The sequence below is a fragment of the Chanodichthys erythropterus genome, chromosome 3, assembly GCF_024489055.1.
Source record: "Chanodichthys erythropterus isolate Z2021 chromosome 3, ASM2448905v1, whole genome shotgun sequence".
In the NCBI taxonomy this organism is placed as follows: domain Eukaryota; kingdom Metazoa; phylum Chordata; class Actinopteri; order Cypriniformes; family Xenocyprididae; genus Chanodichthys; species Chanodichthys erythropterus.
In genome coordinates, this window is record NC_090223.1 from 52,805,510 (window position 1) to 52,833,501 (window position 27,992).

General features: G+C 42.0%; 1 protein-coding gene across 1 annotated transcript; it reads left to right on the top strand.

The window, feature by feature from the left end:
* On the top strand, nucleotides 1-27,853 carry LOC137017960 (splicing factor U2AF 65 kDa subunit-like). Its single transcript, XM_067382769.1, has 11 exons — nucleotides 1-122; nucleotides 9,119-9,293; nucleotides 10,579-10,682; nucleotides 16,253-16,404; nucleotides 16,677-16,793; nucleotides 18,917-19,055; nucleotides 19,620-19,699; nucleotides 24,952-25,074; nucleotides 26,467-26,553; nucleotides 26,714-26,956; nucleotides 27,722-27,853. The coding sequence occupies exons 1-11, from the start codon at nucleotides 74-76 to the stop codon at nucleotides 27,851-27,853; spliced, it is 1,401 nt and encodes a 466-aa protein (XP_067238870.1). The 5' UTR covers nucleotides 1-73.
* Nucleotides 27,854-27,992: the final 139 nt, after the last annotated feature.

Below are 27,992 nucleotides of genomic sequence, written 5' to 3' on the forward strand. Positions count from 1 at the left end.
TGTTCATGCTCAGTGCAGCGCTTGTGTTTATCAGCTGAGACTCAAATGAGCGCCTGATCCGTCAGATCTGATCATGTCTGATTTCGAGGAGTTCGAGAAACAGCTGAACGAGAATCGACAAGGTACAGTAAAGACATCTGCAGTGTTCATGACCTGTGTGCTGTGAAACATATCCCTCATGAACATAAACAACGACTGTGATGGTGAATGATGAATAAATGATACCAGGCTGCTGTGCTAATATAGACATTTAATGAACACCACAGAAATTACAGTAACTATTTATATTTAGTTGCAATATACAATTTTTCAAATGCCATCTGTCGATCACACATGCAACTAAATGTACTGTTGCATTTCTACACATTTGTATAATTGTACAGCATAATATTTTACACAGATTCCAAGCCTATACAAATATTTGAACACTTTTGAACACAAAAGTCATGAATAAAATAAAAAAGTTCATAGATTAAATATTGAAGCAATTGTTATCTGTGTTCAAATGCTAGCCTACAGAATAGTTTTTTTCTTCATTTACTGATAATTTTTGCTCAGTCCCTATTAATAATTCGCTGGTGAATTTTAGAGCCTGTCTGAAGTCAGTTCTCTTCCAGTCCAACAAGGGAACCACAGATGTAGAGAATCAAAACATTTTTTTATTTTTTATTTATTAAAACCTTGAATTAAAAACAGTAACAACAATTGTCATCATTGTCATACCATCACAATAGAGCGATGCTCCATAGAGAGTCAAAACTATCAACATCATCCACTAACATTTCACAAAATTGTCATAATTCTTAGTCTTCAGTATATATTCAGTACGTCATTACAATCCTAACAAATAAGCACTGTAATGGTAAGACTGGGTTAATGATTATACTTGAATCATACTCGATATGGCTTAATAATCATACATGCATACAGTCATATTCAAATGTGTGCTCATAACTATCCAGTTATTACAGTTTCATGAGTTGTTTATAATGGCTTATAAGGGATGTGTCACAATATATCATTATAAAAAGATGCAACAATATGTATCATGTATATGGTTCACTCGAAATGAACATTTGCAGTTAGCATCAGACATGTTAATGTCACATTAATCGCAAAGCCAGGAGGTCACTCATTTGAGATTTCATGTTATGATTATTAATAAATAAAAAAAAACACATTATTTAATATAATACTATATTTATAACATTTTTAATTTATGCAGTAAGGGACAGAGTTCAAGCTTATGTGTCTAACATGATTCTTTATTTGTAGCTAAGTGAATTATAAATATTTATATTCTGGTGTCGTCATTCCCCTGTGAATTGGGGGAAACCTATTCAATCCCATTGTCGATGTAATACCAAATGTAGCGTTTAATGAACTGCATATCTTACAGGTAATAATTACCATTTTAACACTGTTTTGGCTTTGTCTGGTATGACATAATGAAGGTGGGCCTTACAAATATATAGACAAAACAGATTCCTTCTGCAATTCCTATTAAATAGGTGTGTTTTTGTTATAAAATGTGTGTGGTTTGACAGATGGCAACAAATGCGGAATTCTTAAGTAATAGTAATGTAATCATAACATATTATCAAACCATCTCCGTTTTGTGAATGACCTTGAGCCAGATCATCTGAAAATCTTACTTGAGGTTTCTTTTGATTTGAACTAGTATCATCCAGAACAACTGCATAGCTACACATTAAACAGGACCCATTATGCCCTTTTACAAAGTCTTGATTTTGTTTTTAGGCTCTACTAGAACAGGTTTTTATGCCTGAATGTTCAAAACGCACATTATTTTCCCCATATTTGACGTTGTTGCAGCTCCTTTCTTCCCAGTCTGTCAATAACGGGCTGTGTTCAAAATCACCCGCTATACCTCACTATTTCCTACATTACTCCTCTAATACTCTAATACTCCTTCCTACTTGAAGGAGTGAATGTCAACAATTCAGACACTGTGAGTGCGCTGGAAGGGCTGCCGCTTTTGCATAGCTTGTGCTTGCTGTTTAATAATCATTTGAAACTAAACAACCTGGTGGCTCCAGTAGTAATGAAAAGTTCCCTTTCGAGAACGGTCTCTCGACATGGCGTCAGAAGCTGACGCTTTGGGGACTCCCTTTTCTCCTAATTCTCCTGAAATCCTATTGCACAACGCCAGTGAAGTTGCAACTCTCACTGGCCAATGCCAGCCAAGACGGCGAAAGGGGCGGTACCTGCCTCTATATAATGCGCCGACCTGGCGGCATAAGCTCAGAATCTTCCTTTTCACTTCAACAATTAATAACTTCGACATTACTACGAGACAGCTGTGGAGAAGACGCGAAGTAGACGGATTACCCTCTCGGCGTTCCAGCATGTCTACCTTCTGCACGCTGTGTTCGGGGCCTATCGAGGCTCCGGACACCCACGAGTACTGCATTCTGTGCCTGGGACTCGCCCATGCAGAAGCAGCACTCACCGGGTCGGGCTGCCCGCACTGCGAGGATCTCCCAGTGCGGGTGCTGAGGGCTCGGAGGAGCATCGCCCTTGGTGACTGTCCTAGGCAACGTCCCACTGCCGCTGAGGAGCCGCTGGTGGGACAGCCGCATAGGGGCGATGATGCGGGAATGAGGTGTGACTCACCACCCCGCCCTCCTGTTTACTTCACCGAGGAGGGTCTTCGACCCGCCCCCGGCACGTCGGAGATGGTTTCGTTCGGCGCGGCGAGGGATGACGAACCCGAAGAGGCCATGTCCCTAACGGCGTCCGAGAAGGACTGGGCGGACAACCTCTTGGAGGAGCGCTCTGAGCCGGAGGGGCAGGTGGCGTTTCAAGACGAGCTTGTTAGGGTTCTTACTAGGGCCGTGAATGATCTCGGTCTTGAATGGGATTCTCCCGACGAGCCAGCGAAGAGCAAACTGGATTCGTGGTTCCTTCACTTGGGCCGCCGAGCCGCCGCTCCAAGGAAGCGAGCCCCTTTCTTTCCAGACCTGCACGAGGAGGTCGCTAGCACCTGGGCCGCGCCCCACTCGGCTCGCGCCCACGCCGGCGGCTCGGAAATATTCACAAAAGTTGATGGCGCTGAAGCCCGTGGTTATACGCGCATTCCGCCAGTCGAGGAATCTATCGCGGCGCACCTCTGCCCCTCGTCAGCTTCCCTGAAGGCAGGCGCTATGTTGCCGTCAAGACCCTGCCGTGTGACCGCGCATATCGCTGATAAGGCATACGCCGCCTCAGGTGAAGCAGTTTCAGCACTTCACACGATGGCAGTACTTCAGGTTTTCCAGGCTCAGCTCCTGAAATCCCTGGACGAGGGGGAGGCGGACCCCGAGGCGTTTAAAGATCTGCGCGCTGCGACTGATTTTGCCCTGAAGGCAACGAAGAAAACGGCCCAGGCGATCGGACGAAGCATGGGCTTTATGGTTGTGCTCCACCGTCATTTGTGGCTGACTCTTACAGAGTTAAAAGATGCAGATAGGAAGGCGCTGCTCAACGCTCCTTTATCTCCCTCCGGCCTTTTTGGGGATGCCGTGGAAGCGATTGCAGAGCGCTTCTCTGAAGCACAGAAGCGTTCCAGGGCGATGAGTCATTTCCTTCCGCGCCGGGCGCCCGCGCCACCTCCAGCGCGCAGTAGATCTTCTTCGGCTTCAAACAGGCCGCCGAAGCGAGCTCCCTCTGCTCCCGCCCCTTCGGCGCCAGACCCGGAGCCTTCTGCACGTACCAGAGCACCCTGGCAGAGACCGCCGAAGTCGCGTCACGGCTTTAAGAAAGGCGGCCGCCCCGGCACTGCTCCTAGTTCTTCGGAACAGAAGCCTCGTTCCTGACGGGAGAGTGCAGAGGAGGAGGACGCTGAGCGAAGGACCCGCTGCGAAGCGTCCGAGGTGTTCTCGAGAAGTCCCCTTGGCGGTTGCAGGCGACTACGAGAATGTTTCTGTTGTAAATGTAATAAAGAATGTTACAACCTCACAAAAAGAGCTTTTTTCCCCTCCTCTAGCAGCGGCAGCTTCTCGCACTCTATACGCAGGCGAATTGCTGCAGATACAATCGGGCTCGCAGCTCGCCCGTGTAATCGGCGGCGCTCGTGCTCCGAATGTAGGTCCTCCGCCGCAGCGGAACACCCGTGTCAGTTCTTACATACATGACTCGCCGCCTCTCAACGTGCCCGTTCGTCAAGAGAGCTGTCAGTGCGCTACCCCAGTATACAGCGACGTTGTCCTGAATACAGAAGGCGGGGTGCCCCGTCCTCTGTGCCAATTTGCGAGCGCTTGGCGGGCTGTTCCGGGTATTTCGGATTGGGTGCGGAACGTAATAGAGAACGGCTACACTTTGCAGTTTCGGAGCAGATCGCCCCGTTTCAATGGCGTGGTTATGTCGACAGTACCGGCTCACAACGAGTCGGTGCTGAGGCAAGAAGTTCTCAATCTACTCGCAAAGCGCGCGATAGAAGTGGTCCCGCCAAGCGAGAGGGAGAGCGGGTTCTACAGCCGCTATTTTGTCGTTCCAAAGAAAGGCGGTGGCCTCCGTCCGATATTAGACCTGAGACCCATCAACCGGGCTTTATTCAAGCGCCCTTTCAAAATGACGACATTGAAACAGATCCTCGCGCAAATTCGGCCCGAAGATTGGCTTATTTCAGTAGACCTGAAAGACGCATATTTTCATATTCGGATCGCCCCTCGTCACAGACGCTTTCTGAGATTTGCGTTCGACGGCACAGCATATCAGTTCACAGTTCTGCCGTTCGGATTAGCCCTGGCTCCTCGCACGTTTTCAAAATGTGTGGATTCAGCGCTTTCCCCCCTGAGAGCGAACGGAATACGCATACTCAATTATTTGGACGATTGGCTAGTTTTAGCCCATTCGAAGGATGTGCTCAACGGCCACAAACGCACTCTATTGCTTCATTTGGAGAACCTGGGTCTATGCGTGAATACACAAAAGAGTATGTTATGCCCCAGCCAGTCAATCTCGTATCTAGGGGTGGAGTTGGACTCGGTCGCGATGAGAGCGCGTCTAGGTCAGGAGCGCGTTCGCGATTTGATGTCCACCCTGAGTGCTTTCAGTCTGGGCCGTCCTGTAGCGCTGAAGGAATATCAGAGGCTCTTGGGACGGATGGCGGCGGCCGCGGCGGTATGCCACCACGGGTTGCTTTATATGCGCCCCCTCCAGTTATGGCTGAAAACTCAGGTACCAAGGAGGGCTTGGAGAATGGGCTATGCCCGCGTTGTGGTCACTCGCAGGTGCCTGAGCACGCTCGCGCCGTGGCGGAATCCCGACCTGTACCGACGCGGCGGAAAGTGGTCACGACGGACGCGTCGACGACGGGCTGGGGAGCTCATTGCGATGGCGTTCCAGCGTCGGGCTACTGGACGGAATCGGAGAAGACGTGGCATATAAATCGCCTCGAATTGAGGGCGGTCTTTCTGGCTCTTCGAAGCTTCCTCACACAAGTCCGGGGCCATCATGTATTGGTTCGTACGGACAATGTTTCGGTGGTATCGTACATAAATCGCCAGGGCGGAGTGCACTCGCGAGCCCTTTACGAGCAGGCTGCGCAGCTTCTACTGTGGGCCGACCACCATCTGCTCTCCATCCGACCGGCGCATGTTCCGGGCCACCTGAACAGCGGCGCGGACATGCTGTCGAGGGACGGGATCCCTCAAGGAGAATGGAGATTGAACCCCGGGACAGTGAGAATGATCTGGGAACAGTTCGGAAAGGCGGAAGTGGACCTATTCGCGACGGAGGAGAACACGCATTGTCCTCTGTTCTTTTCTCTGTCGCGCTCTCCCCTGGGAGGGGACGCACTGACGATGCCATGGCCGAATGTTCGCCTTTATGCATTTCCTCCGCTGAAGATATTGTCACAAGTGCTGCACAAGATCAGGGAGGAGAGAGCGTCGGTGCTTCTAATCGCCCCGTACTGGCCGAACAGGCCGTGGTTTCCCGATCTGCTGGAACTGTTAACGGCTCCCCCGTGGATGATTCCACTGAGACGAGACCTTCTGTCCCAAGCGGGCGGGTCGATTTGGCACCCCAACCCCGAATGGTGGAAACTTCATGTGTGGGTAGTGCAAGGGAGCCGGTAGATCCGAGCGTTCTGTCTTGCCGTGTTATGGACACGATTACGGAGGCGCGAGCCCCTTCTACAAGGCGCCTGTACGCTTCTAAATGGGCAGTATTTGTGAAATGGTGCGAACTGAATGGTCTCGAACCGGGAAGCTGCCCCGTCTCAGGCATTCTAGATTTCTTGCAGCAGCGATTGGACGGCGGCAGTATGCCTTCCACTCTTAAAGTCTATGTGGCAGCTATTTCAGTTTTTCATGTCCTTATCGATGGGCGCTCGGTGGGCAGACACGACCTAGTGGTAAAATTTTTGAGGGGTGCAAGGCGACTAAGACCCTCTCGCCCCCCCACGGTGCCGTCATGGGATTTAGCTCTTGTGCTCGAAGCGTTGACTCGGCCGCCTTTTGAGCCGCTCATGTCAGTCGGCTTAAAGGAGCTCTCACTTAAAACCGCGCTGCTACTCGCCCTCGCTTCAGTGAAACGCGTGGGGGATTTGCAAGCGCTTTCTATTAACGCTGATTGCTTGCAGTTTGGGCCAGATGATTGTAACGTCACACTCAGGCCGAGGCTGGGTTACGTGCCTAAATCACTGTCAACGCCGTTCAGAGCTCAAGTGATAACTCTTTCGGCTTTCACCCAGGAGTCAGTGGATAACGCGCCTCATCAGGAGTTATGCCCAGTGCGAGCTTTGCGAATTTACATTGACCGCACGGCTCAGTTCAGGCTCTCTGAGCAGCTGTTTGTGTGTTTCGGTGGCAGTACCAAAGGACGTTCCGTCTCTAAGCAGCGGCTATCGCATTGGGTGGTTGATGCGATCACTTTGGCCTATTCTAAGGTTTTACAATTTGGACGTGTGTTCTCTAGCCTCACAAGTCCTGGCGTTGAATACAACTCATATTCTACCTGCAGTTCCCGCCCATTAGCTGAGGCTGGTGGTTTCAACTAGGTCGTATAAGTGAATCTGGGGGCGGAGCCAGCGCCACACCCAGTCTGTGGTGCTCTCGCCTTCATGTTGGCAGAGCGAGCTGTATGAGGCGCGTTGTTGTCGCGTACGTTATGCCACCATAAGCGACCTGGAATATGGGACACAGTTCCAGTAGTTCGTCTATGTCCTCGCAATGAGCAAGGGCTCACTATGAATTCTCTCATGTTACACCTACGCCAGCAACAGCTGCTCGTTAAGTGTATGTTCTTTTTGCTGTGCCCGGCCTGGCCGCCCACATGCTCCAATACCCCGTATGTAGCCTGTATATTATTCTTGAATGCATACAGTGTTAGATGAGTAACCACGTTATAAGCATTTCGTAGGTGTGTACTCATTGGGGATTATGTTTTATTACTGTTCATAGTAGCTCCGCAGTGGCTGAGCTTTCCTTCTTCGCTGTTCCCACGGCGTTGTTCTATACAGTCCCCAAAGCGTCAGCTTCTGACGCCATGTCGAGAGACCGTTCTCGAAAGGGAACGTCTCCGGTTACTATGGTAACCTCGGTTCCCTGAGAGACGGGAACGAGACATGGCGTAGACTGCCGTGTTCACCGCTCAGGTCTGCTGTACTCTCGTTCAGTCGGAAGATTCTGAGCTTATGCCGCCAGGTCGGCGCATTATATAGAGGCGGGTACCGCCCCTTTCGCCGTCTTGGCTGGCATTGGCCAGTGAGAGTTGCAACTTCACTGGCGTTGTGCAATAGGATTTCAGGAGAATTAGGAGAAAAGGGAGTCCCCAAAGCGTCAGCTTCTGACGCCATGTCTCGTTCCCGTCTCTCAGGGAACCGAGGTTACCATAGTAACCGGAGACGATTTATAGTGAACTCTGTCATGGAAACTAGTATAACCTTAAATAAACAATTTAATAATCAATTAAAAAGTAACTTATTTTGTACCTGTATGATATTACACTGTAACGTTGGACCAGCAGTTTTGGAAATGGATGGATGGATGATTCAGCTGTGGCGCCATCTTTTGGTCAGACGCAGGAAGTCATTTGACACCACCCTCACAGTGCATTATGGGTATTCTCTAGCCATTGAGCATACATTGGGTGTTTCTCAAACAGAAGGCTGCATCCTACTGAGACTGCGTCCTTCCTAGTCCAGTTCTTCTGAGGCTTGTGGGCTAGTGTTTTCCTCAGTAATAAAATGCTAGAATGAGATGGTCTAGTTAGTGTGCATGGCTGCATCATAAATGTTTCCACCAGACCACACTTTAGTATTCTTCAAAAAGCTTACGCTGTATGTCCTATGCCTTCCCTTTTCTGCTTATGGAAAAAACAGAACTGGCACCGCGTTGGTTCCTTAAGTAGAATAGGGAAGGCGTAGGACATACAGCGTAAGCTTTTTGAAGAATACGAAAGTGTGGTCTGGCTGTAGCACTTGCAAGGTGATCATTTTTGTTTATAAAGCATATACATTTTAATTTTTTTTTTTTTAAATGACCAGTGGTTTCACTAGATAAGACCCTTATTCCTCATCTGGTATCATTTAAAGCCCTTTGAAGCTGCACTGAAACTGTAATTTTGACCTTCAACTGTTTGGGCTCTATTGAAACCTTAATGTCTTTTTGACTGAAGAAAGAAAGACATGTACATCTTGGATGACACGGGGGTGAGTAAATTATCAGGAAAATTTTATTTGAAAGTGAACTAATCCTTTCGAACACAGCCCTGGTTTAGTTCCTGTCTCTAAGAAGCCCCTCCTTCTGAAAACCACACTGTGCTCTGATTGGTCGGCTGGACTGGTGTGTTGTGATTGGTCAACCGCTTCGAACTTGTTTGGGAACTGCCCTGCCCCTTACCATAACAGTGAGTTTCAACACACTACTAACTCAATCAACGAGGCCCCGGCCCTTTATTTTGTGTATCCATTAGGCGGGAATTATTTAAATGAGGGATATTGTCATGTTTTCATTCCCAGAAGAAAACTCAAGACTACAATGGAGGTGTTTCAGGGAGTTCAGAAACAGTGCTCATCTGGCTTCTGCTTAGAAATTAAACAGAAATATTTTGGATATTTTCACCTTTAAAGTTATTATTTTTCCTTCACTATGTATCATTATTCGTTCAGAGAGAGAGAGGGAGAGGCATAAGAGAAGGAGTCGCAGTAGCTCTCCTGGTCGCAGCAAGAAACGGCGCAGCTGGAGCAAAGACAGAAGCAGTCGCAGCCGAGGGAAGCGCAGCCGCAGTCGAGACCGGAAGAGCCGAGACCACAGGAGTAGCTCCAGGGATCATAAGAAACACAGGTGACTGCAGACACCACACAACACCAGCCTGTCACTGTCCATCAGAACTAACACAAGACTTGTTTGTTCTTGCACCCTTACTGTTTCTGTTGTTTGTTGCCTGTACACTCATAAGAGCAGTGCTGTATTCTAACATAGTTGGCATACACTATATTGCCAAACGTATTGGGACATCCATCCAAATAATTTAATTCAGGTGTTCCAATCACTTCCATGGCCACAGGTGTATAAAATCAAGAACTACAAACATTTGTGAAAGAATGGGTCGCTCTCAGAAGCTCAGTGAATTCAAGTGTGGTAACGTGATAGGTTGCCACCTGTGCAATAAGTCCAGTCGTGAAATTTCTTCACTGCTAAATAGTCCACGGTCAATAGCTATAGACCTCAAAACTTTGTGTGGCCTTCAGATTAGCTCAAGAACAGTGTGTAGAGAGCTTCATGGAATGTTCCATGGTCGAGCAGCTGCATCCAAGCCTTACATCACCAAATGCAATGCCAAGCGTTGGATACAGTGGTGTAAAGTACGCTGCCACTGGACTCTAGAGCAGTGGAGACGTGTTCTCTGGAGTGACGAATCACGCTTCTCTGTCTGGCAATCTGATGGATGAGTCTGGGTTTGGCAGATGCCAGGAGAACAATACTTGCCTGACTGCGTTGTGCCAAGTGTAAAGTTTGGTGGAGGGGGGATTATGGTGTGGGGTTGTTTTTCAGGGGTTAGGCTTGGCCCCTTAGTTCCAGGGAAAGGAACTCTTAATGCTTCAGCATACCAAGACATTTTGAACGATTTCATGCTCCCAACTTTGTGGGAACAGTTTGGGGATGGCCCCTTCCTGTTCCAACATGACTGCACACCAGTGCACCAAGCAAGGTCCATAAAGACATGGATGAGTGAGTTTGGTGTAGAGGAACTTGACTGGCCTGCACAGAGTCCTGACCTCAACCTGATAGAACAACTTCAGGATGAATTAGAGCGGAGACTGTGAGCCAGGCCTTCTGGCCAACATCAGTACCTGACCTCACAAATGTGCTTCTAGAAGAACGGTCAAAAATTCCCATAAACACACTCCAAAACCTTGTGGAAAGCCTTCCCAGAAGAGTTGAGGCTTTTATAGCTGCAAAGGGTGGGTCAATTCCACTTTAAACCCTATGGATTAAGAATGGGATGTCATTAAATTTCATGTGCATGTAAAGGCAGGCATCCCAAAACTTTTGGCAATATAGTGTAGTTGTTTAAGTTTGTGGCATCTTCCTTGTCATCTTCTATTCTGATTTTTTTCCCCCTCAGCTATTCTCCACGTCGAACAAGGAAGAAAAAGATGTGCAAGTATTGGGATGTTCCCCCTTCAGGCTTTGAGCACATCACTCCAATGCAGTACAAAGCCATGCAAGGTGCGTAATCAAAAGATCACAGTTACAGTAAATGCCATGATCACCGTTGCCATAAATGGCTGTGCACTTCTGATGTCGCACACCCACAGAGAACATAAAATGCAGGTGCACATTGCCCGCCATGCACAGTCGCCCTAAAGCCACTCCAATGGGTGGTGGTGGTGCCGGGGCTTGGGCCCGTCATCTTTGCTTGCAGCTATACTTTTATTAAAATTTCCTAGTAAAGAATGCCAGAGTTAAGACAGCACTGTAAAAAATACTTTTCAAGCAAGCTAAAATGTGTAACCTGGAGGTTTCAAAACATGCCTTAATATTATTAACAAAATTAAGGTTATTAAACCACTTCCTGTGTGGATGCTCTACAGGTAGGATATAAGGGATGATTTTGCTTAGGTGGCCAAAACATTGATCATGAAACAGTTGTTTTTGCTGGAAATTTATTGAAATAATGGTTTCTGTATTAAAGATGTATTTAGTATTTTTTAAACGGAATACTGACACCTTTAGAGTGGATGCTATGGAAGAAAAAAATGTTTATCTCTCAATTCTTATATTTCTTTCACAATTGCAAGTTTATACAGTATTTTGCTGCGTTCACGCCACCTCATATTTACTGGAATCTTGAAATGACAACACGTGACGTTATATTTGGAGCTGTTCATGTCCTTTTGGTCCTTGGACTGGGAATTATGCGTTTCCATGGCACCACTATCAATGCCTAAACAAATCTACAGCGGTCAGGTGGTACATGTGGGAGCTTTCAGAAAACTCCCAGCCAACAAGCTGTAATTATTAGCTCTACGGGGACGTGAACACTTTTTATAAGCTAGAATCTTGTAACTACAGGAATTATGAGGCCGCTTGAACGCACCTTTTCACCAGCCACTTTATTAGGTACACCTGTTCAGCTGCTCATTAAAACAAATACCTAATCATCCAATCACATGGCAGCAACTCTGTATTTAGGCATGTAGACATGGGGCGTGTCTCAGTCAGCTCCCTAGTTCAGTAGTCAGGGTACTGAACAGGGAGTCTGACATTTCAAGGGCTGTCTCAATCGCAGAATTCTTCCAGGGCACTGAAAAATTCGCTCCCTAAAAAGCCCTACAAATAACCGTGAAAAGCAGGGAGCTCAATATGCTCCCTTAACAGAAGTTCTGAAGCATGAAACAGAAATTACGTAAATCACTTGATAGATTTTATTATTATTATTTTTTAAATACAAACCATTATTTTATTGCATTTCAGCATTAAAATACATCGCTAGACAGGTAAGGAACATAATCTTGCTAACATTTGGTATTCATAAATACCAGTAGTGATGTTGTACAGATTTTTCACCTCGTACAAAACCACTGATCGTCATTCTCGAAAAAATATTTTGTCATAACATCTGCAGTTTAGTTTAAAGAGGAATTATTGTGCTTCCAGCGCTCCTCGCTGTCATAAAACAGCGTGTCACTGGAAAAGTGATCGAAAGTAGCACATCTACTATCTCAATTCATATCACTTTGTCTCCATAATGTGCGTACGCACGGCTCAAAGTTTGCTTAAAGGTGCGCACATTCTCCCGTCAAGTTTGTTTTTATAGATCACAACCTTTGCGCAGGAACTGGCGTTCGCACATTTACAGCCCTGTTTTGTGCGTACGCACGCTTTATAAATGAGACCCCTGGAGAGTTTAGCTCCAACCCCAATTAAACACACCTGAACCAGCTAATCAAGGTTTTTAGGCATACAGGAAACTTCCAGGCAGGTGTGTTGAGGTAAGTTGGAGCAAAACTCTGCAGGAGAGTGGCCCTCCAGGACCGAGTTTGGACACCCCTGGTCAAGACGATCTGCTGAAGTTCACACTGAGCATTAGAAATGAGAAGAAAGGTGATTTACAGAGAGTTTGAACAGGGCATGAATATTGGTGGCAGAGAGGCTGGCCTGAGTATTTCAGAAACTGCTGATCTACTGGTATTTTCACACACGACCATCTCTGGGGTTTACAGAGAATGGTCCAAAAAATAGAACATATCCAGTGACCGTCAGTTCTGTGAGCGAAAAATGCCTTTTTGATGCCAGAGGTCAGAGGAGAATGGCCAGACTGGTTCAGCTGTTAGAAAGGTAACAGTAACTCAAATAAACACTCGTTACAGCTGAGGTCTGCGAAAGAGCATCTCTAAACACACAACACGTCCAACCTTGATGCAAATGAACTGGTCGGTCAGAATTTGGCGTAAACAACATGAAGGCATGGATCCATCCTGCCTTGTATCAACAGTTCAGGCTGCTGGTGGTGTAATAATGTGAGGGATATTTTCTTGGCACATGTTTGGCCCTTTAGTACCAACTGAGCATCGTTTAAATGCCACTGCCTACCTGAGTATTGTTGCTGACCATGCCCATCCCTTTATCACCACAGTGTACTCATCTTCTGATGGCTACTTCCAGCAGGATGATGAGCATATCACAAAGCGCAAATCATCTCAAACTGGATTCTTGAACATGACAATGAGTTCACTATGCTCAAATGGCCTCCTTGCAATTAAGAGAAAATAGTCAGAATTGTGATATATAAAGTCACAATTACTGTTTTAATATTTTTATTCAATGTCAGAAATAAGATTCCATAGAATGCAGCGTATGTTTTTGTGTTAAAAATGATTCGTTTATAATCGTTATAAACGATTATAAAATTCAGACTGTAAATGTTCAGATGTCACATTAAAACTGTTGTAAAATAGCTGATAGATTGATAGTTTTTGTAGTAATTATTTACAAACCCATATGAGGTAACAGTGTATCTGGAAAGTATTTCACATTTTATGTTACAGTCTTATTCCAAAAGGGATTAAATTAATTTTTCCCCCTCAAGGTTCTACAAACAATACCCCATAATGACAACATGAAAGAATTTAGTTTGAAATCTTTGCAAATTTATTAAACTCCCCCTGTAGTCAATTTTTTTATCCCTTAAAACTCATCTTTGATCACCAAAATGACATATTTAAAAAAAAAAAAAAAATCAAGTGAAAAAAAATTCTTCATGCCTTTATTTAACTTGAATGTAACTCTATAACCTTGCCTCATTTAATATACACGGATAAATTAATATGCAAATTAGCCCCGCCTCCACTCACTCACACTCACAACAGTCTACTGTTGCTGCAGTGACAAGGCAATTTGTTGTTTGTGTTGTGGCTACATGAAATAAATGCACATCCTTGAATGAGCGTGGATTTCCAGCGTATTTACTTGAAATTATCAGGTAGGCTAATAATATGTATGGTTTGATCCATTTCAGAGGTGGTCAAAATCAGAATTTATAATGGAGTGAATAGCTCTCTCACAACTTGATGTGCAATTCCACACTTACTGACATATGCACATGAATCACGGTCACACGCACACGCTCAGAGCAATATTGTTTTAGTTATGTTTTATAGTATTAAAATATTTTGAAGGACAAAAACATGAACTTTATTGGCTTTACTTCAAGTCAGCTGTCACTTTACTTACGCTCGCACACTTGGCACAGCCTGCACAGCCCTTGCTACGGTTCTGTCATTAATTAATATGAATTATTATAGATAACCTTTGGCTTGACTACGTTATCAAAGAGCTAATATTGTGTTGCTAATTTTACACACACCGTTCCTGTTCTTTATCTCAGACAGATTCAGACAGCTGCCTTCTAACAATCAGTATCCTTTCAAACGCTTTGAACAGCTTGAACAACCACATAGACATATAAACAACAATAAAAAACTCGATTTTCACCAAAGGGGGTCTTTAAAAATAAAAAACGATAAAAAAGTCACATGTACATAAGTATTCACAGCCTTTGCCGTGACACTTAAAATTGAGCTTAGGTGCATCCTGTTTCCACTGATCCTATTATGTCACATCCTTTCTAACGTTTAACTTGATTGGAGTTCACCTGTGGTAAATTCAGTTGATTGGACATGATTTGGAAAGGCACACACCTGTCTATATAATGCCCTAACTGCATGTCAGAGCACAAACCAAGCCATGAAGACCAAGGAATTGTCTGTAGACCTCCGAGACAGGACTGTATCAAGGAACAGATCTGGGGAAGGGTACAGAAAAATTTCTGCATCATTGAAGGTCCCAATGAGCACAGTGGCCTCCATCATCCGTAAATGGAAGAAGTTTAGACTCTTCCTAGAGTGGGCTGCCCGGCCAAACTGAGCGATCGGGGGAGAAGGGCCTTAATCAGGGAGATGACCAAGAACCTGACGGTCACTCTGACAGAAGTCCAGTATTTCTCTGTGTAGAGAGAAGAACCTTCCAGAAGAACAACCATCTCTGCAGCACTCCACCAATTAGACCTGTATGGTAGAGCAGCCAGATGGAAGCCACTCCTCAGTAAAAGGCACATGACAGCCCTCCTGGAGTTTGCCAAAACCTGAAAGACTCTCAGACCATGACATCAACAAAGATTGAACTCTTTGGCCTGAAAAGCAAGTGTCATGTCTGGAGGAAACCAGGCACCGCTCATCACCTGGCCAATACCATCCCTACAGTGAAGCATGGTGGTGGCAGCATCATGCTTTGGGGATGTTTTTCAGCGGCAGGAACTGGGAGACTACTCAGGATCAAGGCAAAGATGAATGCAGTAATGTACAGAGACATCCTTGATGAAAACCTGCTCCAGAGCGCTCTGTCCTTAGACTGGGGTGAAGGATCATCTTCCAACAGTACAACGACCCTAAGCACACAGTCAAGAAAACAAAGGAGTGGCTAGGGGACAACTCTGTGAATGTCCTTGAATGGCAAAGCCAGAGCCCAGACTTGAACTTGACTGAACATCTCTGGACAGATCTGAAAATGGCTGTGCACCGATGCTCCCCATCCAACCTCATGGAGCTTGAGAGGTCCTGTAAAGAAGAATGGGAGAAACTGCCCAAAAATAGGTGTTCCAAGCTTGTAGCATCAAACAAGACTTGAGGCTGTAATTGGTGCCAAAGGTGCTTCAACGAAGTATTGATCAAAGGCTGTGAATATTTATGTACATGTGAATTTTATTTTGAATAAATTTGCAAAGATTGCAAACAAACTTCGTGAGGAACTGCCGCCATTTTCTTTCGTTTTGTATTTACTTTATATTAAAGTTAAGCGTTTAAAAAAAAAAAAAAAACAGAGGAACCATCATCGGACGCCAGGGGGCAGAGGAGGATGACTGTCGGCCACACAAACATAATAAAACATATCATAAAATCCAGGCCTGGTCCTCTATCGTCCTTCACTGTCGTCACTCCCCTTCTATGCTTCTGGAGCTCCTCCGTGAGATACGAGACTGATGCAACCTGAAGCTCATTATCCTTCGCGCCACCGGCCTCACACCGTTCTCACGCTTGTCACAATAACAAAATGTGGAAAAAGTGAAGCGCTGTGAATATTTTCCAGATGCATTATTTTGTTGTGAAACACTGAACTCTTATCCATTTAACATTTGAAAGGGGAAAAAAAGCAAAGGTTTGGTGTTCTACAGCATACAGTGTTTTCAAAAGAAAGACTTTTGGCTGAACTGTTCTTAAATTTGTTGTGTTGTAATGTAGCTGCTGGGCAGATCCCCAGCATTGCTCTCCTGGCTACATCCACTAATGCTGGTTTGGCAGTCGCACCCACACAAGTGCCCGTCGTTGGCAGCCAGATGACCAGGCAAGCGCGACGCCTGTATGTTGGCAACATACCATTTGGCGTCACTGAGGTAAGTGTCTCAGAATAGTGTCCCTCAGAACATGTTGTATGTACAGTTCAGTTCTCATCCTCTTGTGCAATGATAAATCAGCCATTTGAAAGTTATGCATGAAAAGTTCTTTCTAGAAATGAGAGATATAATAACAAACACTGTTTGTTTGCCATTCTGTACTTAAAGTTTGTCTTGATGTAAAGAGTTGTCAAGTGTTCCTCTATATACTTACTTCGATAAAGAAAGACATTTTTTTCTGGGAAAGTCTTGCACTTATCTTTGTCTCTCAGGAGTCCATGGCTGAATTTTTCAACACCCAGATGAGACTTGCAGGACTGTCTCAAGCTCCCAGCAATCCTGTACTCGCAGTGCAGATCAACCAGGACAAGAACTTTGCTTTCTTAGAGGTGAGACAATACAGATTTCACTCAGTTAACTCTTCGGACAAAAATAGACTGCACCTGTTTAAATGCATAACTTTTAATTGCAGTTGCATGAATTCCCAGTGCAAATTGGTCCATAGGAGTCCATAATTAAAAGTTTTAATTAAAAATGTTGTTTGCATCCATTGTAAATTTGCTTAGCAAGTAAACAAATGTAATCCATAGGCCTTAAGAAATATCTTTCCATAGTGTTGTTCTAGACATTTCAATATTGTGCATTTTGCAAACACATGATAACATCAAAAGACAACCAAAGCTTTACAAAATAATCATAATCTAAATGAGGTTCAAAGCACCAGTGAGGGTGTGTTCACACTTGGCAGGTTTGGTTTGATTTAAATGAACTCTGGAACGATTGATATGTTAGTGTGGTTCATTTGAATAAGTGTAAACACTGCAATCCAAACCCTTGTGAGCACCAAATAAGTGGACTGAAACCGCTGAAAAGGTAGGTCTCGGTCCAATGAACTCTGGTGTGGTTGAACTAAAATATGAACACAACGACAAAGACATTTAAATGAACCAAAAGCAAGACATGATGTCACAAGATGCAACTCTAAAAAGGACAGAATGCTCAAGCATACCTGGGGTACTTCTCAGTACTTAAATGGATGCTTCCTCGTTCCTCCATCCTCCAGCCTATGATCTTGAAACCAAAAGTCAGCCATCTTGAAGGACATCTCAATTCTTTAATTGCACTGTGAGGAACGAGGAGTGAAGCAGCTACCAGAGGAGCCATAAGCGAAGATGCACAGGTGTATCCTATGTGGAAGTCTTTCTTGTTGAGAAACCTGACACATGTAAAAATTCTCCTCCCCTTTCATATCTGTCTCAATCATTTTAAGTTATTTTGCTTAATTATTAATTATTACACATTTTTTTTATGAAGGGTCATGATAGTTCCTTTGAAGCTTATCTGTAAATGGCGACTTTTATTATTGGCTAACGTCATTGCATAGAAAATTAATCAACGCTCACTCGCTATTGCATGTGAGTTTTTTGAAAACATTATGCATATAAAACTGGCATTTACAGACAAAGCATTATGAAAACATTTACTTATGGTTTGTGATGCAGCTGCTGTCAGATCCAATACAGTCAGCTGCTTCATCTGTCAACAAAAGTTTTTTGTGAACTCTTCACTACACTGTGCCTCGTTTGCAAAACAATCAGCAGTCAAATGCTCTGAACAAACATATAATCCTCCGACACGATCCGGGACAGCATTAAAATAAACCATCCACTTGTTTCTGACACAGGGATCCTTCTGAAATCTCTACAGAGATGCGAACAAGCGGTTGAAACTAGAGCTGTTTAAACTTTAAACAAAGCAAACGTTCTTTCACTCTTCCATTTGTCCTGACAAATTTGATTTATCCCTGACCCCTTTAAATAACCAAACTTCAACAACATAAGGACAGGTCCCTAGAGAATATTCACGTCCAATATACAAATAAGATTTCCTTAGATTCCTTCATCTTCATTTTCTTTCCTTGCACCCATCCCTCACTTCCTAGGGGGGGTGGAGCTGAGATGGGGGAAAGGCAGCGAGGATGCACAAATAAAAAATGAGAAGCACCCATGGTTCTTCTCGTCATAGGCGCTATGGCACTATGCTACCCATTAAAGTTCATTACAGGTGTTGACTTTGTTTGTGTGTATGACGGACAAATTCCTGTTGCTGTTTTGATTATTTTACACATTTTATGAGCTTTTCATGAGTTCTCAGCTGCAAAACAGCTTATGTACGCACCTACAATGAGCGCATTCATACAGCATTGTTTTGGATGTTTGGTATGTTCCGTTGCAAAAAATATGCATCATAAAATACGCAATATATAATTGTTTTTTTTTGTTTTTGTATCTTTAGGTTTGGTGTTAAAACTGACAATGTGAATGCTAAGCAGGACTAAATGTATCATTTTTTTTTCTCGTCCGAATCAAACAAACCACGAGAACCGAGCCACAAGTGTGAACACAACACATCATGCGAGACGTTTCTGTGATGCACAAAAAACATTTTTATTTAATGATACTGGGCTACTCAGAGCTATTCCTGACTAAAGCAGACTGTCTATCTTCACCAGTTTCGATCAGTGGATGAAACGACTCAAGCCATGGCATTCGATGGCATTATCTTTCAAGGACAGTCGCTGAAGATCAGACGTCCACATGACTACCGCCCTCTGCCCGGTATCTCTGAGCAGCCTGCTTTTCATGTTCCAGGTCAAGACTTTTGACATGTTTTACTTTTTGATGTGTTTTAGCCTACAGGGCTTTTTAAAGATTAAGGGCCAGATTTGCTAATCAGGGCAAATTAGCGGGAGATTGCAATCCCATGTAAGCGCCAATGAGAGTGTAAATTTCTGCAGGTGATCTACCGACAACGTGCATATTAAAGAACACAGACGCAGTATCTCATTTCCATAATGACCAATGCAATCTACAAAAGAGAAATCCTGAGAGCAGTTTTTAAATTTTACGAGGGTTTGCGATGGCGCAAGCATTAGTAAATCTGGCCCAAAGTCTACAATTTATGCACCACTGGCAAAAACGAACAAAATTGCAATGCATTTTTTTTTCTGGATTGGACATTGGCTCAACTAATGGCGTCAGTTTGTGGTGGGCTTTTCTGACATGCCACAAACTGTTGCCATTGGTTGAGTCAGTAAGCCACACAATTGGTTGAGTTTTAAAGCTTGTTTGAAAATTATTGAGATCATTATTTTGAAGATCTAGAAAACTGCCTTGAACACAACAATTTGACATGCTTAATGTATTTGTTTTTAGGTGTTGTTTCCACAGTTGTACCGGACTCCCCTCATAAACTCTTCATTGGAGGTCTACCCAATTATCTCAATGATGATCAGGTAAACTTTAACCTTTAAACTAGTCCATGAATGAATCAGTTATTTGGACCTATGGTCAGTTGGTTGTGTACACTAGCAAAGAGTAACCTATTTTCTTACTGCCCATTCAAAGTTGTGTTTGTCAGAATATATCCACTTTTTATGTGTGGAAATAGTACATATTACTTTACTGACATACAGAAAGCCTATAGCCGAAATCCCTCTAGTGTAACAAACTCATCATCAGCCATGACACTTTTAATCTAAATGGTAGTTCATTTTTCATTTTTAAATGTTAAGACCATATTGAAAGAGTGAAATGGATACATGTTGACATTTAGGCTACATTCACACTGCAAGCAAATGTGCCCATTTTAAATTTTCTGCTCAAATCCATTCCAAATTGCAGACTATATAAAAAAAATTAAAAAAAAAAAAAACTTCTAAAGTTATAATGTTTTTTGGCCATCCTTTATTCACTTTGGCCCATGTTGTTTTTGTTAACTAATAATAAAAATTATACTATTAAATGTTATTAACTGAAATAAAGCTAAAATAAAATATAAATATAAATATTAACATGTAAAACTTGACTAAAATCTTAACCTTAAAAACTTAAATGAAAATTAGAAAGGCAACTGCCATGGCAACTAACTGAAATAAAAGTTTAAGTCAAAATCCTAAAATGACAAAAACTGGAAAGAAATATATAAAAAATGACAAAAACACAGAATAACATTACTAAAAACTTAACTAAACTTAAAATGAAACCTGAAAGAATTAGCTAATTCAAAATATTATCAAATATAAAATATCAAATACAATTAACACTGAAATATGCATTAAATTAAGTGACGTGTTTGATTATTTGACCCAAACGTCTGACCCGTGAAAAGAGTGATTGGTGGCTGTGTTCCCCAAACAATGTGCCAAATTTCACCACATTTTACCATGCATTTTTATGGCTGTCAATGCAAAAAAGAATGCTCACAAAAGAAGAATATAATGATAATATTCAATATGTGATATTTGTTAACATATGTGATATTTACAGGGTTAGTTCACCCAGAAATGAAAATAATGTCATTTATTACTCACCCTCATGGCGTTCCACACCTGTAAGACCTTCGTTCATCTTCGGAACACAAATTAAGATATTTTAGTTGAAATCCGATGGCTCCGTGAGGGCATAGGGAACAATGACATTTCCTCTCTGAAAATCCATTAATGTACAAAAAACATATTTAAATCAGTTCATATGAGTACAGTGGTTCAATATTAATATTATAAAGCGATGAGAATATTTTTGGTGCGCCAAAAAAATTAAATAACGACTTATTTAGTGATGGCCAATTTCAAAACACTGCTTCAGGAAGCTTCAGAGCGTTATAAATCACGTGATTTCAGCAGTTTGGCGGTTTGACACGTGATCCGAATCATTCAACACAAAAGAATCATAACTCTCCGAAGCTTCCTGAAGCAGTGTTTTGAAATCGGCCATCACTAAATAAGTCGTTATTTTGTTTTTTTGGCGCACCAAAAATATTCCTGTTGCTTAATAATATTAATATTGAACCACTGTACTCACGTCAACTGATTTAAATATGTTTTTAGTACATTAATGGATTTTGAAAGAGGAAATGTCATTTCTCCCTATGCAGGCCTCACTGAGCCATCAGATTTCAACAAAAATATCTTAATTTGCGTTCCGAAGATTAACGAAGGTCTTACTGGTGTGGAACGACATGAGGGTGAGTAATAAATGACAGAATTTTTGTTTTTGGGTGAACTAACCCTTTAACTTATAATAAAGTATAATTATGTCCTCATGATGTATTAGCTAAAATTGAAAAAATTGCATGAATTCTGACTTGATTGTTCACTCTGATGCAAACAAAATTGGAACTAATTATGTTTACACATATTTTTGCTCTTCACATTGTCGACCAAAAAACGGATCTGTGTCACGTGAGAGGGATTTGGGCCTCATTCAGCTGCAGTGTGAATGTAGCTGATTAGACTTTTGATATAACCCGTAACTACAGCAAGTTGCAAATTTTGCAGTTACACGTGCAGGTGAAGATGGAGTAAAGATAGAAGTCGCACAGCATATTTCACAAGTGCACTGCAAAAGTTTGTTGTTTCTATTGCAGACACTACCGAGGGGGTTTGGGTAATGGTGCACCTCATTGATCTAATTTGAATGTAGCTAACTAACTAACTTAATCAATTGGAGCTGAATGTACCCTGGTATTCATTTCATTCATATTCTCATATATTTTCTTTCTTGCAGTCACTGTTACTGCTTTGAAACTCACAGCTCTTTCATTTTTTGTTCCCCCACTTTGTCCCCCAGCTAGGGGCCCGTAAGATCGTTAAGTCTGCGCTCATAATTTGTTCAGTAGTTCTGATCTACTGCTGCCATGCCAACATGTAACACAAGGCAAGTAAGACATTCCGTTCCTCACACGGATACACCTCCTGTCAGCAGGGACCCTCCCCTCGCTGTCCTCTCTCTTCCTTCACTCTCTCGGAGCGCGAACATCACTAAAGGGTCTTTGGGTAATCGGGTTGGGCTTTTGGAGGACTGTGAATGTGAAATGTTTGGAAAGGTTGAAGCAAATTCAGTGCTGCAATGTGAATATAAAACAAAAGGGGAAGTGACTCACACTGATGTTGGACCATTTTATGTCTGCTGTAGGGCTTATTTTCACTAGTCTGAATGATTTGAAATTTGGAAGAAAAAAAAATCTTTTCAGAAATTTGTTAAATTATGTTTTACCATTGCATGCAAAGAAAGGATCTTCCTATGCACCTTTCTTATAGTATTTTAAAGTGCCCCTATTTTGCTTTTTTCGGATTTTATCTTTAAAGTATTGCGTAATGTAGCTGTTTGTGAATATAAAAGTTCTGCAAGGTTTCAAAGATCAAATTGGAGGATAAATGGAGTTATTATCTTCCAAAAGAACAAACCGAATATAAACTGCCTAAAACGAGTCATCAGTTACTCCAGTCTTCCTACTCAAACCTAGCAGAGAAGACCAATCACAACAGACTGGGCCATCTGACCAATCAGAGCACAGTAGCCCAATTACAATTTCAGACACTGTGAGAAAGAGGTGATGCTGCAATGTATATTATATATATATATATATATATATATATATATATATATATATCTATATATCTATATTTATTTATATCTATTATATATATATTTATTTTTTTAACCTTGGATGCATGTAAACCTATATAAGAGACTTAAAAACAAAATTAGGAACCTAAATTAGCATAATAGGGGCACTTTTGTATGTGGCTGCTTTAAAAAAAATTGTGCTTTGTCATAGTCTAAATCAGGAGGGCACAGTTTTAAGGGGCGCTCACACTAGGCTTTCAGCATGTGAAATTCTTAGGACTCTGCAAGGGACGACATATGACGTCACCCTCTTTTTATATTTTTACAATACAAAATGTGAAAATATGCAATCGACTCCAGTACTGCATAGCTGCAAACTGTTAAAGTTTGTTCTTTTATTTTAACTAAAGGTTACATGTTGACCTTCATGTTATGCAAATTTGAGTTCACCAAGCTTTGGATGCTTTAAAATGCAAAACCTTTGCATATATATATATATATATATATATATATATATATATATATATATATATATATATATATATATATATATATATATATATATATATATATATATATATATATATATATATATTTTTTTTTTTTTTTTTATCTGGTGTTCCACATTTGCATTTGTATGAATGGAAATCAGTGGAACGGAAAGTGTAGTGTAACCGCCCCCTTAGACTCAGAAACACAACTCTACTTATAATGAATAAATGGATAGCGCAAATCATAGTGATGATAATTATTGTAATATTGAAAAGGGCTGGAGTGAAGACCATTAGAATCTCACCCTTCTGCCTTCAGAAAAAGAAGGGAACATCAAGATAATATTTTCTTATGTTACGAACATGTGTCATGGTGTGTCGATGTATTGCAGGAATAGGGCGCAACAGCTTACTTTTTAAGTGGCCTTGGTTTCAGAAGTATATTTTCTATTCATTTCTCCAAAGGAATTTAAACAAATTCTTTAATAAAGTGTAATGAAAGAAACAAACTAGCTCTGTGATCAATCACCACATTATAGCCAGGGTCAGAAATTAACTTTTCCATTAACGGACAATATTTGCCCTCTTGAAGTGATGTTAGTTTACTGCTTTTATGCATTAGAAAATCAATACTTTACATTGGTTATTTTAGTAGCATGAAAAACAAAACAGTTATTCAAACTGGGAAATAAAATATTTACAGAAGTGAGCAAAGAATGTGTCCTATCACTGACAGCTTAGTGCGAAAACTCCCGTTATAATCACTGAAGCTGTCTACACCTCAAAATGAATCTTTTACTTACATTGTATCTGCCCTTTGTTGTTTATGATGAGAGAATTCACGAGAATGCAGAATTCAGCGCACTAAACAAAACTCCAGCAATGACTAATCTGAAGCATCTCTGATTGGCCATTGAATTCATAAACTCAACAGAAATGTGTGTTATTGGTTATAATGCGACAGCTGTCATAGATTTTGTGTATTTGAATGTCTTGAATTTGGGGTGCTTTATTTATTTATTTATTTATTTGTCATTCTTGCCCCAAGCCCATGTTAATTTCTGACCCTGATTACAACCTTTGAAACACAGACTGAAAGACTGTGTAAATAAAGACTTTATGAGGGAATGAGCTGAAAGCATTTTGAAATCATGTAATCATGAGACTTGTGTTATTTATTAAGTATAAAATATAATGGAATAAGTTTTTTTTTTTTTTTTTTCAAAATAATCAGATATTTAAGTAAGGCAGACTGATCCCATCATTTGTTATGCCTCATGGGAGCAGGCAGTCACTGCTGAGCTCTTTTGCTGTGATTTTTGTTTCCATGGTAAAAGCCACTTGTCTGATTGGTGATCTGATGAGTATACTGTTGGTCTTCACTGTGAATTCAGCTACACTTTTTTTTAAATGAAGTCCATTGAAATCACTGCATTGTGACATTATTGTTTAAACATTTTAAAAAATCTCTATTTCTCTTTGGAGACAGTGAATGAGATTTTAACTTTCAGAAGCCACTGTTGCGCTCTATTGGACCTGTCATCTTGTACACCCCCATCCTGGGTTCAATGGACAGGAGATGGATAGGATTTGAGCTGCAGATGCTGTTGTGTTCACATACCTGTGCGTCCTCGACTGTTGTACAGGTTAAAGAGCTCCTGACATCATTTGGTCCTCTCAAAGCCTTCAACCTCGTGAAAGACAGTGCCACATCACTGTCCAAAGGATATGCTTTCTGTGAATATGTGGATATCAGCGCAACTGACCAGGTCAGTCAATTCAGGTTTATGCATCAAAGGATCATAAAATCATCTTAGTTTACATTTATCATTATTGGTTAAAGCACATAAAGCGTTGAAACTTGTCTTCAGTGAAGGTAAATCTCTTAAAGTCAAAGTAAATTCTTATTACATATTTAGGAAACAAAGCCTATTTTAGGACTCTGATGAGCCAAAACTTTATGACCAGTCACAGGTGAAGTAAATATCTTTGATAATCTCATAACAAGGCCACATATTAAGGTCTGGGTAGTTTAGACGGTAAGCAGACAATCAGTTCTCACAGTCAACATGTTGGATGCAGAAGAAATCAGTAGGAATTGATATCTGAGCGACTTTGACAAGGGCCAAATTGCTATTGCAAGGCGACTGGGTCAGAGTATCTCTGAAATGGCAAGGCTTGTGTGTTGCTCTTGGTCTGCAGTGGTAAGAATTTACCAACTGTGTTCTGAGAAGTGCGGCCTTATATCTCACATAGGATGAAGAGGGGTAAGGTAAGGCAAGGCAAGGCAAGGCAAGGTAAGGTAAAGCAAGGTAAGGTAAGGTAAGGTAAGGTCTCAGGAGGGACAAACCATAAACTGGTGTTGGGCGCCCAAGGCTCATCGATGCACAAGGGCAACGAAGGCTTTCCAATCTGGTCCAAACCAAAAAAAGGTCTACTGTGGCACAAAGTCACACTAAATTTTATTGGTGATTATGGGAGGAATGTGGCACATCACACAGTGCATTGCTCTCTCTTGCGTATGGGGTTGTGTAGCCGCAGACCAATCAGAGAGCCTATGATGACCTCTGTCCATCTCCGAAAGCACCTGAAATGGGCACATGAGTGTTTCATATCATATCATTGGTGTTCCCTGGTGGAAGTGACCTCTTTCAGCAGGATCATGCACACTGCCACACTGCACACATGGTTCAGGAATGGTTTGAGGAACATAATGAAGAGTTCAAGGTGTCGCCCCGGCCTCCAAATTCCCCAAATCTCAATTCAGTTGAGCATCTGTGGGATGTGCTGGACCAACAAGTTTGATCCAAGGTGGCTCCATCTCACAGCCTACAGGACTTGAAGGATCTGGTGCTAACATCTTGTTGCCAGAGACCACAAGAAACCTTCAAGGCTCTTGTAGAATCCATGCCTTGGTGGGTCACTCTGTTTTGGCAGCATGCCGAGAACTAACAGCATATCACACAGGTGGTCATAATGTTTTGGCTCATCTGTGTACATCTTTTTTGTTACGAGTAAAGTAAAACTACAAGTAGAACTTTCAGATTTATTACAGAACTGAGAATTTTTCTTAACTTTGAAAATAATATCTCAATGAGTGAAAAGTGACCTATAAATATTTTTGTGAGATTCACTCAAGATAGTTGTTCTGTTTTTTTCAGGCAGTAGCTGGATTACATGGCATGCAGCTCGGCGATAAAAAGCTCATCGTCCAGAGGGCAAGTGTGGGCGCCAAGAATGCCAATCCTGTAAGTTCCAACCCTTAACACTTCAACACCACAGCTCCTGTCACTGTTATGGCACAAAAATAAGACATTCATGAATAATACATAGCTGTTTACTTATATGGCCAACTTCAAGCAGTTGTGACAGAGGTCCAGTCTGGCATCATGTTTTCTCTGCATGCAGACTGCTGTTGTAGAGACGCCAGTCACGCTCCAGATCCCGGGGCTACAGAGGGTGCAGAACTCCGGCCTGCCAACGGAGGTGCTATGTCTGCTGAACATGGTCATGCCGGAGGAGCTGCTTGACGATGAGGATTATGAGGAGATCCTGGAGGACATCCGTGAGGAGTGCTGCAAGTACGGCACTGTGCGCTCTATCGAGATCCCAAGGCCTGTGGATGGCGTGGAGGTGCCAGGCTGTGGGAAGGTGACGACTGCCATATTACACTTCAAGAGTAGGAAATAAACTGAAAACAAAGGCCTTTGAGGATGTGTCCATTCACATAATCAATATTCCCCAATCAAACCTTTACTGTGGTAGGATTTGAGAAATAAAATTTTATTTATTTATTTTATTGATTACTGAGGGTGCATAGCCTAAACAACAACAACAACAAACAACAAATAATAAAAATAAAAATGACAAAAAACACACAACAAAATTACATTACTTAACATAAAAAACTAAAAACTTAACATTACTTAACATTAAAAATTAAAACGTTTCTTAACGTTAACATTAAAAAATATATAAATAAAAACTACACTAAAAATTGACTGTAAAATTTACAGTAACTTATTGCCTTATTGGCTCTTAAACTGCCATTTAAGGTTAAAAATAATATTTGTACTTTGGCAGAAATGTGAGTATATTAGTACTGTGAACTTATTTCATTTGAGTGCACTAAAAAAATAATATTTCCTTAAATTACAATAACTTGAATGAAGATAAATGATCAAAACTAGAAACAACAATTTAACGCAAATTTCTGCTAGCAAACAAAAGCATACATGCGTGTGGTAATGTAGTTAGCAAAGAGATTATCACTGCATCAGCTACTCAAAATATTAATGAAAACTATAATAGTATCTCAGTGCCGCTAAAATAGAGCTGTAATTATTATTTCTCAATATTCAGTACTCATTAATACTTTAAAGCTTGGCTTATAGTGGTAGTTTCTTTGTGTTGCAGATTTTTGTGGAGTACGTTTCTGCTGTAGAATGCCAGAAGGCCATGCAAGCACTGACGGGACGCAAGTTTGCTAACCGTGTGGTGGTCACGAAATACTACGATCCAGACATGTATCACAGACATGAGTTCTGAAGGCAAAGAGAGAGAACGAGCCGTTTGCACCATCTGAGTGTAAAGTTTTAATGAGCTGTATGTAGTTTTACACTTATCTTCTACTTTCACTTCTCAATTTCTTTTCCTTATTGAAAAAAAAATAGATCTGAGTAGCCAT

What these genes read in the sequence shown, in the direction of transcription:
- LOC137017960 (XM_067382769.1), top strand. Translation starts at nt 74, where the DNA reads ATGTCTGATTTCGAGGAGTTCGAGAAACAGCTGAACGAGAATCGACAA. An exon ending in GCTGAACGAGAATCGACAAG is followed by an intron (nt 123 to 9,118) that starts GTACAGTAAAGA and finishes TTATTCGTTCAG; the next exon opens with AGAGAGAGAGGGAGAGGCAT. An exon ending in AGGTGCCAGGCTGTGGGAAG is followed by an intron (nt 26,957 to 27,721) that starts GTGACGACTGCC and finishes TTTGTGTTGCAG; the next exon opens with ATTTTTGTGGAGTACGTTTC.